At 35.6% G+C, this 16,167-nt stretch overlaps 1 protein-coding gene across 1 annotated transcript; it reads left to right on the forward strand.

Annotated features, from left to right (window-relative positions):
• Positions 1-12,233: 12,233 nt before the first annotated feature.
• Positions 12,234-15,100, forward strand: LOC139863147 (DEAD-box ATP-dependent RNA helicase 47, mitochondrial). Its single transcript, XM_071851797.1, has 2 exons — positions 12,234-12,359; positions 13,181-15,100. The coding sequence occupies exon 2, from the start codon at positions 13,241-13,243 to the stop codon at positions 14,909-14,911; it is 1,671 nt and encodes a 556-aa protein (XP_071707898.1). The 5' UTR covers positions 12,234-12,359; positions 13,181-13,240; the 3' UTR covers positions 14,912-15,100.
• Positions 15,101-16,167: the final 1,067 nt, after the last annotated feature.

A 16,167-nucleotide genomic window follows, 5' to 3' on the forward strand; every position in this document is an offset into this window, starting at 1 on the left:
TTGACAGGTGTCTAAACCATGTTGCGGACATCCTCTTAACAACTTTCCATATCTTGTCCACGCCTCATATAGAGTTTCATTTGGTTTCTGTGTGAACGTAACAATTTCTGCTTGAAGTCTTACGGCTTTAGATGCAGGAAAGAATTGTTTAAGAAATTTGTCAATTAAAACGTCCCATGTATCGATCGCCCCTTCAGGTAACGATTCCAACCAATCTTTGGCTTCTCCCTTTAAAGTCCAGGGAAATAACATGAGATATATCTGTTCATCCTCCACTTCTCGGATTTTAAATAGTGTGCAGATCCTATTAAAGGTACGTAGATGTTCATTTGGATCTTCCTTCGGCGCACCACTAAATTGGCATTGATTAGTCACCATGTGTAGAATTTGTCCTTTGATTTCATAATCTGGCGCATTAATGTCTGGATGAGTAATTGCGTGACCTTGGCCAGTGCGTTTAGCTCTCATTCGGTCTTCCATACTTAAAGGTTCCAGATTCTCCATAATTGAATTTGTTGAATCGGTATCAATAGATGATTCTGATTTAATAGTTCGTTCCTCAACAATCTCTGTTTGAATGATTGGTGGTTCCGGAGGAAAGTTTAGTGGTTCAGGATCTATGAACCGTTCCTGAATATTTTCTGGATTCTCAATTGTGAGGTTGGGTTCAAAAAATGGATTATCGGTAATTTGAACTGAAGTACTTGGTCGACTGGATGACGATTCTAAAGAAAAATCAACGGCGGTTATATTTGTTAAACGATGTCTTGATCGAGTTACAGGTGGTGAACGTACAAAAGGTGATGAACGTCTTGCTCGGTGCATTCACAGAATATCCTATTAGTTTTAAAAAGGAAAGAAAAATTATAATAAGTTATCCAATCAATAGACTTTTCTGATTTTGCCCACGTTTCGAATAGCCAAAAGATGCAGCAGAGGGGCAGGATTCGTTTGGTCTCAATATAATTGAGGACTGTTTGGCTCCAATAACCCGGTCCACGTACAAATCCAACTATTACTACGAACCAGAAAATTTTGATGTCTATTAATTTAACCACTTAAAATAAATTTTTCGTAATTTTTAGAAATTTAGATAAGAAGTAGAATAAAATTCTAAGTCCTAAAACTAGAATAGCGAGAAATAAGAGAGAAAAAGAGTTTGTCGATAAAAGTTGAAAAAGAAAAAATGGTTGAAAAATAAAAGACGACGGAAAAATAAAAGAAACTTATAAAAACTTAAAAATACTTAACTAATTTAACCTTATTACTATAACTAACTTAAAATTATAATCGCAAATTGAAATTACTAATTGGAATGATAATTGATACATAGTAAAAGTCGTCTAAAAATATTAAAGCTTACAGGAAAAACTAAATTCCAAATGGAAATAACTTAAAAAGAAACTAAAACTTAAAAAGGCGTCGCAAAATTCTAAAGCACCTAAATCTTAGTCTAAAGAAAAAGCACTTAAGGAATTCTACGGCAAAGCCTAAAAATCTAGGAGTAAAAATAACTATAGAAAAAACTAAGTTTAAAATTAAATATGAGCTAAAAATACAAAAGTTACGCTACAACGATTAAAAAGGGACAAAATATAAAAATATACAAAAAGTTGTAAAAAGTACAATTTTTATAAAAATATTATTTTTATATTATTTATTTTATAAAACTATTAATTTTACAATTTAATAAAACTAATTTAACTAAAATATATAAATAAAAAGTAAAAGTAAAATTAAAACTAATAATAATAATAATAATAATTAGGTTTTAATAATAATAATAATTAAAAATACCCGTAATCAATGCTTGATTAGGGTTTTTGTCCGTATGTCAGAAGGTCTCCGCGAGTCGCGGAAAATAAAGAAGAAATCCCCGCGAGTCGCGGGGTTCAGAATTTGAGCTGACAGATTTATCTTTTTACGCGTTTTTCTTTTTTTTTTTTTTTTTATTTTCTGTTTTCTGTTTTTTTTAAATAAATAAAAGATTTTAAAAAAAAACTTATATTTTTATAAACTAAAATAGAAATAAAGAAACTTATAAAACTTAAATATTTAACAAAATCTTAAAAATACTAATATTTTTGTTTTTTCTTTTTATATTTTTGAATATTTAAAACGTATTTTTACAAAAACGACTTTTAATAAAAGTAACTAAAAATCTTTTTTTTTTTTTTATATATTAGCGTTGCGCTTCCGGTTTTTAAGATAAATCCCCGGCAGCGGCGCCAAAAATACTTGGCGTCGAACGAGGTGTATATAAAATAGTTTATATTTTACTAGGAAATACTATTAAATACGATACAATTTTACACAAGATATTTATTTATTTATAGAATGGATATACTTAAACCTTGCTACAACACTTATAGGCAGTGTACCTAATCGTACAGTAGTGTAGTTTTTAGTAAGTCCGGTTCGTTCCACAGGGAAATCTTTAAACAAAGCTCAACGCTATATTAGTTTACTTTTATAAAAATACAAATATATATATAAGTGATATTATTATTATAAAGGGGGGTTTTTACCGTTTAATGACCGGTTTGTCGATTTTAAAACTTTAGTCGCAGTTAAAACCTAATGTAAAATATAAAATAAATACAAGACTTTAAATTAAAGCGTAAAGTAAATAACGATAATGAAATTGCGAATAATAAAAATGCGATAAAATTAAATTGCGATAATTAAAAGTACGATAATTAAAAGTGCGATTAAATAAAATAACAATAAATAAAAGTGCGATAATTAGAAGTGCAATTAAATATAAAATAAAGGAAATTAAATATGAAATAAAAGAATTATGCTTATTTAAACTTCCGTAATCATGATGTTTGACGTGTTGATTTTAGTTTTATGCCCATGGGTTAATTGTTCTTTGTCCTGGATTATTTAATATGTCCGTCTGGTTTTTGTCCATAACAGTCCATCAGTCATAAATATAAATTGCAAGTGTCCTTGTCAAATTATTATTATACCCGAAGTTAAATATTCCAACTAATTGGGGATTCGAATTGTAACAAGGTTTTAAGACTTTGTTTAATGAATACACCAGGTTATCGACTGCGTGTAAACCAAGGTTTTACTACTTTGTTAACAATTACACCAATTACCCTTGAATGTAATTTCACCCCTGTTTTAATTATTCTAGTGGCTATTAATCCATTCCCGTGTCCGGTTAAATGAACGATTATTCGTACATATAAATACCCCGCCCATCGTGTCCGATCGAGTGTATATGGTAATTTATAGGGACGCCCAATTGTAAATCTTTATATTAACATTAACAAACTTTCATTTAGTTAAACAAATATAAAGCCCATTAATAGCCCATAGTCTAGTTTCCACAAGTGTCGTTCTTTTGTCCAAACCCCAATTATGGTACAAAGCCCAATTACCCAATTTTAGTAATTAGCCCAACATCATGATTACTTCGTTTTAAATAAGCATAATAATAACTTAGCTACGAGACATTAATATAAAAAGGTTGAACATAACTTACAATGATTAAAAATAGCGTAGCGTTACACGGACAGAATTTCGACTTACACCCTTACAACATTCGCTAACATACCCTTATTATTAAAATTAAAATATAAATTATAAATATAAATATATTTACGTATGAAGAGGAAGAGAAAAAAGATGTGTTTTTTTGATCAGAATTCGGTTGGCTTTATAGCCAGACTTGATTTTTGGGGCTCCGCGACTCGCGGCAAAATGCCCTTAAAACTCCGCGAGTCGCGGAGAGGTATTTACAGCTCACACCCTTGGAGTTTCTTGCTGCCGACGGTTTTTAATATATATATATATAATATATATATAATTAATATAATTAATTATATATTATATTATATTTATATACATAGTTAACTTGTAATTTTTAGTCCGTTGCGTCGAGCGTTAAGAGTTGACTCTGGTCCCGGTTCCGGATTTTCGAACGTCCTCGCGTACAATTTAATATCTTGTACTTTGCGTTTTGAATCTTGTACTCTTGTGATTTCGAGACGTTTCTTATCAATAATTGGAACCTTTTTGATTGTCTTTTATTCTTTTGAGCTTTTTGGTCGTTTGCGTCTTCAATTCGTCGAATCTGTCTTTTGTCTTCACCTTTTATTATTTAAACGAATATCTCTTGTAAATAGAACAATTGCAACTAAAAGCTTGTCTTTCTTGAGGAATAATGCTATGAAATATATGTTCGTTTTTAGCATTATCAAAGAGCTCGTGTGAAAGGTTTTCATCCTTGAGAGCCTCATCTTGGGCTACCCGAATTTGGCTATTAAGGTTGGTGTGAATGGTGATGTTTAAAGCTCGGACACGAAGAGGCACCGTTCTTTCTTTTCGACTTAAGGCATCGGCTACTACGTTTGCCTTCCCGGGATGGTAACGAAGCTCGCAATTATAATCGTTCAAGGTCTCAATCCACCTTCGTTGTCTCATGTTTAGTTGCTTTTGATCGAAGATATGTTGGAGACTTTTGTGATCGGTAAAGATAGTACTCTTGGTACCAAGAAGATGATGTCTCCATAGCTTAAGTGCAAAGATGACGGCACCGAGTTCAAGATCATGTGTCGTGTAGTTTCGTTCGTGAACTTTGAGTTGTCGAGAGGCATAAGCAATGACTTTCTTTCGTTGCATTAATACGCATCCATAACCATTTTTCGAGGCATCACAATATACAACAAAATCATCATTGCCTTCGGGAAGTGACAAGATAGGAGCGGTGGTTAGCTTAGTTTTCAAGATTTGAAAAGCGGTTTCTTGTTCGGATGTCCAAACGAATTTTCGTTCCTTGTGAGTTAACGCGGTTAAAGGACGAGCGATTAGGGAGAAATCCTTGATGAATTTACGATAGTATCCGGCGAGACCCAAGAATTGTCGAATTTGAGTAGGAGTAGTAGGAGTCTCCCATTTACTAATGGCTTCGATTTTTGCGGGATCGACTTTAATGCCTTGATCACTTACAACATGACCAAGAAATTGAACTTCCTTTAACCAAAATTCACACTTGGAGAACTTGGCATATAGTTGCTCTTTTCTCAAGAGCTCGAGCACGAGTCGGAGATGTTCTTTGTGTTCCTCTTCGTTTTTAGAATAGATCAAAATATCATCGATGAACACGATAACGAATTTGTCGAGGTAAGGTTTGCACACGCGGTTCATGAGATCCATGAACACCGCCGGTGCGTTAGTGAGACCGAAAGGCATGACAAGGAATTCATAACTACCATAACGAGTCCGGAAAGCGGTTTTGGAGACATCTTCCCCCTTAACCCTTAGTTGATGATAACCCGAACGGAGATCGATTTTTGAGTATACACGAGAACCTTGTAGTTGATCAAAAAGGTCATCAATGCGAGGAAGAGGATATTGGTTCTTAACCGTCAATTTGTTTAGTTCACGATAATCAATGCACATTCGTAGGGATCCGTCTTTCTTCTTGACGAACAAAATCGGAGCGCCCCATGGTGAATGGCTAGGTTGAATGAAACCACGGTCAAGTAACTCTTGGATTTGACTTTGTAATTCTTGCAATTCAGATGGAGCGAGTCTATATGGTGCACGCGCTACGGGTGCGGCTCCTGGAATGAGATCGATTTGAAATTCAACCGGTCGATGAGGTGGAAGACCCGGTAATTCGTCGGGAAATACATCGGAAAAGTCACTAACAATTGGCACATCTTCGATGCGCTTTTCGTCGGCCTCGACTTTCTTAACGTGAGCAAGAATCGCGAAACAACCCTTGCGAAGTAGCTTTCGAACTTTAAGGCACGAAACGAGATTGAGTCCGGTGCAATTTTTGTCGCCATAGACAATCAATGGTTCACCATTCTCGATAGGAATTCGGATTGTGTGAAGATCGCAAAGAATGTGAGATTTATTTTTGACCATCCAATTCATACCGATTATTACATCAAAACTCCCTAATTCCATGGGTATCAAGTCAATTTCAAAGTCCTTACCCAAAATGTTCAAAGTACACCCCCGGTAATATGTGTCGGCACTTAAGAGTTTTCCGTCGGCCACTTCGATGGAATAAGTAGTATCTAAAGGGTGTGGTGGAGTGCAAAGGGTAGGAGCCAAAGTCTTGGACACAAAACATTTATCGGCACCCGAATCGAATAAGCAAGTAACATAAGAGTTGTTGAGAAGAAACGTACCCGTGACTAGTTCATTGTCATCTCGGGCTTCCTCGGTGTTGATGTTAAAGGCTCGACCTCGGTTGTTGGGGTTGGCTTTCTTTTTCGGGCATTCGTTCTTATAATGGCCCGTTTGGCCACATTCGTAACAAGTGACCGTTTTTGGAGGATTGGGCCCCTTTCGAGCAACGGGGGCGGTGCTTGTGCAATTGTTGGCCCTATGACCAACTCCTTGGCAACGGTGACAAATTAGCTTGTTACATTCGCCGTAATGATGTTTGTGGCACTTGTTGCACAAAGGTAAGTTTCCGACATAACCCTTCTTGCCGTCGTTGTTGAAGGGCTTTTTGGTGAAGGTGTTGTTGTTGTAGTTAGTTGATGGAGTGGCTTCCCATTTCCTTTTGTTGCCACCCGACTTGTCCTCGGCCTTAGGAGCCGGTACTACGATTTCGTCAACCGTTTCAATTAATTGGCGAGCCATGTTCATAGCGGCTTGATGAGTAGTGGGTTTGGATGACATCACCCCTTGTTTGATGCTTTTTGGAAGACCGAGCATGTAGAGCTCAATCCTTTGAGATTCGGGGTTGACAAGATTAGGACACATCAAGGATAGTTCGGCGAAGCGTTGATTATAAGCTTTAAGATCGTTTCCGACCGCTTTCAAAGCTCTTAGTTCTTCCTCAAGCTTTCGGGTTTCTTCGCGCGGAAAATATTCAACAATCATCTTTTCCTTTAGATCGGCCCAAGAGAGGGCATGAGCTTCATCGGTACCCACCGATTGAACATAGGTGTTCCACCATGTTAGAGCAATTCCGGAGAAAGTGTGGGTGGAGTATTTGACCTTGTCTTGATCCCGACAACCGCTTATGCTAAATACGGCCTCGGTTTGTTCAAACCAACGAGTAAGCACAACCGGTCCCCCGGTTCCATCATAAGTGTGAGGTTTGCACCCCATGAAAGCTTTGTAGGAGCACCCTTCGCTAGAGTTACCGGCTCCTTGGTTATTGTTGTTGTGGTTGGTGTTATTGTTGTTGTTAGACGAGTGACCGGCCATGGCCGCATCTACGGCGGTAGCTATCATCCGTTCGAGAGCTTGTTCGGGAGTTTCATTGCGGCGTACACGACGAGGAGCCATTGTTCCTTCAAAACAAAAGAATACCGTTGGTTAGTATTCTAAATAATACTAACCGTGATATGGAATAAAGGTAGAGAGAAAATTATCCTTGACCCGCCTTAAATTCTTTATGTCATAATGTCGGTATGTTCATATGAGTCACCGTAATATAATTTCCGGGAATTATATTACCCTAATTCATATGTGCATTCGACATTACATCATATAGTCAAGGTGGCGTGTCAATTAAATTATATAACGCAAGACTTAGATAGAATAAGAGTAGATATGGGTAGAAGAGTTAGAGTATAAATGCACAATTTGTCAAGTAATTCCTATGTCAAGTCTATATGCCGGTTGTAGTCTAGATTCACCTATGTACCCTATGACTCGGGGTGGACACAAATGAACTCTAAATCCCTACAACCAAGGCTCTGATACCACTTGTAGCGACCCTGACAAATCGTCAAGTGACGGCGTCGGCTACGTGGGTCCCATTACCTGATTATAAGTCTTTTAGATAACTTTTGACCAAAATATGTCGCCTTCATTTCAAAATAAAGATTGTTTCAAAGTTTACAAGAATTGTTCAACCAATAGTTAAGTTACAACGTTATAATACGAATGAAATCTAGGCGACACGGTTTAAAGTAAAGTCAAAAGATGCTCCATGAAATGCACGTATACTCGACATCCAATGCAAGTATCAAATAATGAGCGGAAGCATATATCACCTAAGTTCAAGGACCTGAGAAAAACATAGAGAATCTGTCAACGAAAACGTTGGTGAAATCATAGGTTTAAATAAGTAAATGAGTAAAAGCAAGCTGAACCACAAGAGTTGCAATATTGATAAAGTAATAGTACATTCTAAAAGTTAATATTCACGAGCACCCAATTATCAAAGCTTAACATTCCGTCCGTTGAATACCCCATAAATTAGTGCTAGAACAACACTGTTTCCCGAAAATATATTTCATCCGTAGACGGTAGCGAACCGTCAAAGATGAGGGTTGTCAACCCATATGGCCATATAACATAAGTTCTCGCTTACACCATCTGATGTAACTAATGATAATCGGATTGAGGATTTTCGTTCTAAACTCGTATGTAGAATGTTTGTTTTCCCGTTCTTGTGTTCACTTAGTTCAAAAGAATCGTTTATGTTTTCTCATCCCAAAAGTAAGTTTAAAAGAGTAAAAGTGGGACTATGATCTCACCTTGTATGCACGAACCAAAAAGTACTTCGACAAGTAACGTGTGCAAAGAACAATGCTAGTCTTGACCTAAACAAATAGGTTGTATCAATAACGATAGTCACGAAGGGTAAAGATGTTCAATTAGTCCTATGGCTCGTTACGACTCGATTATATTAGCATGTGAATTAACTAGTCAAGTTTCATGCAAGATACAAGTAAATAATCATGTTAGAAAGGTTGTATAAGTATTTGGTTAAGTTTGATTAAAAGTCAACTTGGTCGGGTCAAAGTCAACGGAAAAGTCAACGGGGTCGGGTTGGGTATCCGACAATTTTTCTAAGTTATATAATCATATATGAGCATGTTGGCCAAGTTTCATGTTAATCGGAGGTCCGTAGCATAGCAAACATTTTTATGTCAAATGACCAACGCAACAGCCAGTTTTAGTACAATGGGACGGCGTCCCAAATGGCTAGACGGCGTCTCGATTAAAAGAGTGGGACGGCGTCCCCAATTCCTAGATGGCGTCTAGGTTAGAAGAGTGGGACGTCGTCCTGGGTATCTGGACGGCGTCCTGAGGTGTTTCCAGGCCCTGGTTGCTGAAACTCCTAAGTGCACGAATCAAAACTCAACCCAACACAATTTACAAACCGCAAACATTCAAGGCATGCATTTTATATCACCGGAAAGGTATTTTGACAAGGAACGCAACTATGCACTTTTTATCATTCAAACTTTCATTTACAACAACCAAAAACCGCAATCAATGCTCCTCATTCAATGCATACAAGTCATAAACGCCATTTAATGATTCGATAGTCAAATTACATGAACAATATGCCGTTTCGAAGGTAATTAAGCATACAACACAACCTAACACTTACAATTAACATTTCATGTCATTTAATGCATCAAAAATCCATTCCTAGTTCATGAAACCCTAACCAAAAATCACCAAATTTCATAATCAAGTTTAAGAGGTTTCTTAGATCAATCTTTACATCCAAATGAAGCTAATGATACTAGTAACGCTTTTAAAACATGCACATTAACAATCTAATAACATTTGATCATCCAAAATCAAGGATTTGGCAAGTAATTTTCATAATGATCTAGTTACACCAAAAACAACAAATCGAGCATACAAATTACATACACGACATCACAATGAGCCATAGACACTAATTAACATACTTTTAAGTCAAGAACACAAATTTAAAGAAAACTAGTGTTTTAGAAATGTTACCCAAATAAGATGAAGTTGGTACCAAAATGAAGAGGATGAAGAGAGGATCACGAATATGTAATTTATTTTGTTGTAAGCCTCCTGGATCGAATTTAGATGATGATTGAATGAATTTGGAAATTGGGTGTGTTCTTGCTAGAGAGAAAGAGAGATGGTTGAATGGTGGTGATTGGGGTGGACTAGGTGACCTAGTCAACTAGTTTGCCCCGTGTCAATTTTAGTCCCTCGAGTTTGTAGTCGGGTGCGGAAAATACCTAAACGGAATATTTCAAAACGCGTATTAACGGGAGATGTTATAAACATATAACGGAGTTTAAATTAGTATAACGGAAAAGAAAACGGAAAAAGGCGGGATGTTACATCTTAACCCAAACTGGAATGGATTTAGGATCTACTTTTTCAACAATATCCCTAACATTCCATTTATTCACCACAAGAGGCTTCCCATTCACCATCCATGGGCTTTGATCTATCACCTTATTCATCCCTTCATAGTTAGCAAATTTGAAGTAACAGATTTGCCTATTATCCATTAGGATATCCTTTAACCCAAATTTATTCCACATTCTTTTCAAATTGTAAGCCATAGCTCCATAAGCCATACTACATCCCACAAAGTAACCACAAGCAGTTGTGTTCCATTTTTGGCTACCCTCATTCACTAATTCTTCATCGAAGATAACAAATTCATTTCCATCATTATCAATTGAAGTAGGAATAAATTCTAGATTCCTACTTGATTGCCTATTCTCAGCGTTTACAGCAGCGGCATATGATAAAGGACTCTTAGACATATTAACCACATTCACATCATCAATCACCACATGCTCATTCAGATTACTAGAACAATTAAGAATAGATTCATCAGTATGCTTACTACCAGAGATCGGCGTATTACCTTCCTTATGAATCGCAGGTTGAATTACATCTCCTCCCTCTTTAGCTGCTTCAGGTACATACTCTGCAACCTTCGTCTTCACGCTCGAAGAAGCTTTTAGATCAGTCTTACGTTTATTCAATTCATGATCCTTCAATTTTTCAGGAATTTTAATTTTCCTTGACGAAACCCTACGTGTTTCATTCGTTGCCATTACTTCAGATTCATCACTAAAAACATGAAAATAGTTGCAATAGAAGATTGAAAATTGCACATCCCCAACAGAATTGAACGGAAAAACTCGCCGGAGAAGGTGAATCTAGCCGGAAAGCATCGTAACCGTTTTCCCCGCCTATTCGCCTTGAGGAGAGAGAGTTTTTTTTTTATTTAATTTATTTGTGTTTAATGAATTGTATGTTTTTTTTCTAAACACCATTTCAGCTTATTTCATTTTTAGCATCATAATCATCAAGCAATTTTTTAGATTCTTCAATTCTATAACTAATTTTGTAAAAAAAATCTTGTAAATTTGCGAGTCTTTGATTAATTCTTAACCTCTTAAATCACATATTTATCCACTTAAAGTGAATAATATCACATATACACAGTTTAATCATTAAATGCATCATATATACCCATTACTAAATTTTAAATCTCTAATATAAAATAAAACTTAACAAATCTTACTAACTTAAGGGCAACGAGCCCCGACCTTCAATATAAAAGATAATACATGAGCTATTCTAGTACTACGTACTATATAATCAATACACTTACAACATAGAATCAAAAAAATGCAACATAATAACAATTTTGATGAGCAGCCATAAAGGTAATAATCAAAGTAGGCACCTTCAATATTTTGGATGAAGAAAAGACCAACATCGTCTTCTAGTTAATTGAGAATTAGTATGGGACATGGTGTTCATGACTAACGTTTTTGTTTTGAATAATCAATGCAACATCCATCACTTCACCTTCATATATTCATAGATCAAACTTAAAACACAACTAGACGTATCTTCAAGTATACTATTTACGGTAACAAAATAAAGTTCCATTTTGTCACCTGATTCGACCACAAGTGGTCTCATTAAGTATTGGATAAAACATGACTTCCTTTGACGAGCTTTCATTAGTCTCAAAGTATCAATACAGTGACTTTTTCTTTCATTTTATTATAGATCATTACTATAAAACATGTAACCCAAACTGATGTCTACAATTGTACATAAGATCAATTGGGTTTGATCAGATTTTTAATGTAATGGGCAAATATGAGAGGCTTTAATATTTACTTTGGGTATATTTGATATTATACTATTTAGTTGGGTAATATATGTTATTTTTTAAATTAAGAGGGGAAATATGAGATTCACCCATTTTAATTTTATGTTAACGGCTTATCCAGAATAGTCCATGATCATATTACAAACCATCCTCGATCACTCCAATTTTTTTATTTTTATTTTATCATCATTGTCAATCGGGATTTGAACCGGTTCAGCCCCAAACTACTAAACTATAAATTGTATTTTTGAAATTGAGCTCGAGGGCATTTCATTAAAGATATCAAAACTATAATTAAGCATTTCAGGGAGTCTTGGGTTTAATTTGCAACAAAACTAAAACTTTAGGGTCCCAAACAAAAATATTCACAATTATCCCATCTGGAGTAATAAAGAGTGAGTTTAGCTTTCTTTCCACCTCTCGTTGTTTTGTGTCGCCGCCGGCTTATTCACCGGAGTTTTCATCTTCCCGTCGCCTCTTTACCAAATTACCGGTAAGCTTATATTCGAACACTCTTAACAATACATATTTGTTTGTTATCAGTTTCACAAAATAAAACTTATTTTCAATAATATGATAAATGCGTGTAGTTATTATAAGGGTATTTTTACAAACCTTCAATAACATATTCAATTTGGTTACAAGTTTTAAAAATTGAAACTTTTAGATGAGATGAATATTTCATCTCAACTTTTGACACTATAACTTCATTGTGAGTGAATTTTATGGTCAATGAATAAAAAGTTTTATTTTTGGATAATCAATATGTTTTGATGTCATGTGGGTTTAAAGGGGAGTTGATGAACTATACTAGAATGACATGAAATTGAATGTATAGGTTCTTATGTAAAATTAGGGATAGGGTCATTTTTATTATAGTATATGAAAGTGTTTGTTTGACTATTTGTGTAGATAGATTTTTAAATCAAGATTACTTGATACTTAATTCTTGTTGAGGATGCCATAAATCATTGTAAGAATGATTGATTCTGTACCAATTTTAGCCTTAAAAAATTTCTGATTCTGGTGAAATCATCGAGTCTTACAGTATTTTTTTGCAAAATTATAGTTTGTTTCTACAGAGGAGCCTATTAGCTATTAGTTATACTGAAGAAGTGATTGTGAAAATTATACATTTTGAGTGCAAATGTTTCTTAACCTAAGTTTAGTACACTTTGATTACCTTAATTAGTTTGTTATAAGCAATGTTATATAGTGATCTGAATGTTTTCTGTGCTGTATATATCGAATTAACTGGTGCTCGTGAGCTTTGTTATTTTACTTGTATATTATACATTATGCTTCTTAATTTAGGTTTGACTACTATGAATGGATATTGAGATCAAGTATTCAAATAACGACTAGGATAAATAAATGGCAGCATTTGTAGCAACCCGATTTCTTTTTCTTGCCGGAGATGGTCTTACCTTAGTTAACGTTCCAAAAATTTCTAAAGTTGCCGCCTTTCACAAAAGTACATACGTACTGAGCCAATTAGGTAGTACAAATGGCCCATTAACTCTGAAAAGCCTCGGATTCAAGAACGAGAATGTAACAGTTAAAAAGTTTGAGAAAAATAAGGTTAGGCAAACAGTTTCCACGCTTCAAGTAATCCAAAATCAAGTTGAAGAAGTCAAAAGAGAACGGGTCAAAGTCAAAACAAAAGTTGTTCCTACGGAAAACCCAATCCAAATTGAATCCGCCCCATTTTCAGCAAAATCATTTTCTGAACTTGGTCTTCCTCCATTGTTGATTGAGGCTCTAAAAAGAGAAGGTTTTGAAGTTCCAACCGATGTACAGTCAGCAGCTATCCCTACAATCCTTAAACATCACGATGCTGTAATTCAATCTTACACAGGGTCAGGAAAAACTTTGGCTTATGTTCTTCCAATACTTTCGGAGGTGGGCCCACTTAAAGATTCACTAGTTGACAACAAAGAAGCTAAAAAGAAAACCGATATAGAAGCGGTGATCATTGCTCCATCACGAGAACTGGGTATGCAGATTGTGCGAGAGATCGAAAAGTTACTCGGACCCGATAATAAACGATTCGTTCAACAACTTGTTGGGGGTGCAAATAGGTCAAGACAAGAAGAAGCTTTAAGAAAAAACAAGCCCCTTATCGTTGTGGGGACACCTGGCAGGATTGCGGAAATTAGTTCCGCTGGTAAGCTTCACACGCATGGTTGTCGGTTTCTAGTTTTGGACGAAATCGATCAGCTTTTATCTTTTAATTTCCGAGAAGATATGCATCGAATAGTTGAACACGTGGGGAAAAAACCAGATTTAGATCGGGTCCAAAACATGGAAACTGTAACCAAGAAACGGGTCGAGAGACAAACGATTATGGTTTCTGCAACGGTTCCATTTGCAGTAATAAGAGCTGCTCGGAGTTGGGGTCGAGACCCGGTTCTCGTGCAAGCCAAAAAAGTGGGCCCATTTGAATCTGTTTCTCGACCAGCTGGACCTGTCAACTTGGCTGCGGGACCCAACTCAAGCTCTGATATGCAGCAAACTAATGCAGTTTCCGAAAGTCTACCACCATCTTTAAACCACTACTACTGTGTTTCGAGATTGCAACATAAAGTCGACACGGTTAGAAGATGTGTGCATGCTCTTGATGCAAAAACCGTTATAGTTTTCATGAATCACACACGACAACTAAAAGATGCCGTTTTTAAGCTTCAAGCTAGGGGCTTGGTTGCAGAAGAATTACATGGCGATCTTGGGAAGTTGACTAGGTCAACTATCTTGAAAAAATTCAAGAAAGGTGAAATTAGGGTTCTTGTGACGAACGAGTTATCCGCTAGGGGTTTAGATGTATCGAATTGTGATCTTGTGGTGAATGTGGACTTACCTACTGACTCGGTTCATTATGCGCACCGGGCTGGAAGAACGGGTCGGCTTGGAAGAAAGGGTTCGGTGGTCACCATTTGTGAGGAGTCTGAGGTGTTTGTGGTTAGGAAGCTTCAGAGGCAACTTGGGGTTACAATTCAGTCTTGTGAATTTGCGGAGGGTAAATTAGTCATTGAGGAAGAAAAGTAGGGGTTTCGTTTTGGGCATTTTATCGGAGTCGAGTAGACATAATTAGCCTTTCGATATGATTATTTCTGAAAAGGGTTTGATATAGTCTTTATTTATCTACTACATGATGTTTGTAGAATTGGCTTAGTTATCTGCATCTGTATTTATCTGTACTTATATTATATGATGGTACTAGTGTTGACAGTAAACATGATCTTAAACTTTTTTTTTTTTGCATATTTGACACCAGTTTATGAAGAGTTAGGGGGTGTTACATTGACTATGAAGTTGTTTCTTTTGTAAAAAGGATTTGTGTTTTGCATTAAAAACTCAGACGTGAAACATATGAAGGATGATCATGTAAAATAGGAGGTAGATAAATACATCATCTTTTTTTGTGGTTTGGATGTTAGAGGTGAACCATAAAAAGTATGATCATACAAAATCTGAACTAAATCATTAGCTTTATTTGTAATTTCACATGTTATGGTATGCTTTATAGAATCTTTACGTTTTACTACTACTAACTACTATCAACCTTAAAATAAGAACATCTGTTTACATTTGACTTGTCACATAATGGTATTGTTTTAAAAACCTATTTTTGGTTCTGGTTCGACTTGTACAAATCACAATGATCTTCACCTACCAACGTTATAAATAAGTACACGTTATAAAAAAGTACAAGGACCCTCGACGTAATCTGGTTAATTAGAAGAAAATCATTTTTTTGGTCTGGTTTGCCGGTTCATCCAGTTCAAAACTCATAATGATCAGTGTTGTTCAATATTTAATTTCAAAATATTAAACTAGAAAGTCGATGTTATTAAACCCGAAAGTCGAATTGAATGAAAATTGAAAAAGAATAAAAAATCAAATTGGAATTCGGTATTCAATTTGATTTTGGTTCGGTTACACAAACTTGAACTCAGTTTTAGGTTTTTGAATTCAGTTAAGCTGAAAGAAGAATTCAAAACAAAATTTAACTAAAATCAAAAGTCGATATTTCATGATTATTTTAATTAAGCTTTGATTTTTTTTGGTGTTTCGCTTTTAACCGAAACCGAACTGAATTCTAATTCAGTTTTCCATTCAAATTCGGTTTTGAAATCTGAATTCGTTTTCAGTTCGATTTTCAATTTTGCATCCAAAGTTTTCAAAATCGAACAAACCGAACTGATTAAACTAAAACCAATAAACTCCCTCAATTAGTTAAAATGTTCCGAAAACCTTTCAATTTTCTGTTCAATCGTAGAACGAGATCGCTTCAACTGGTT

This window comes from Rutidosis leptorrhynchoides, chromosome 1 (genome assembly GCF_046630445.1).
Source record: "Rutidosis leptorrhynchoides isolate AG116_Rl617_1_P2 chromosome 1, CSIRO_AGI_Rlap_v1, whole genome shotgun sequence".
NCBI classification, from domain to species: domain Eukaryota; kingdom Viridiplantae; phylum Streptophyta; class Magnoliopsida; order Asterales; family Asteraceae; genus Rutidosis; species Rutidosis leptorrhynchoides.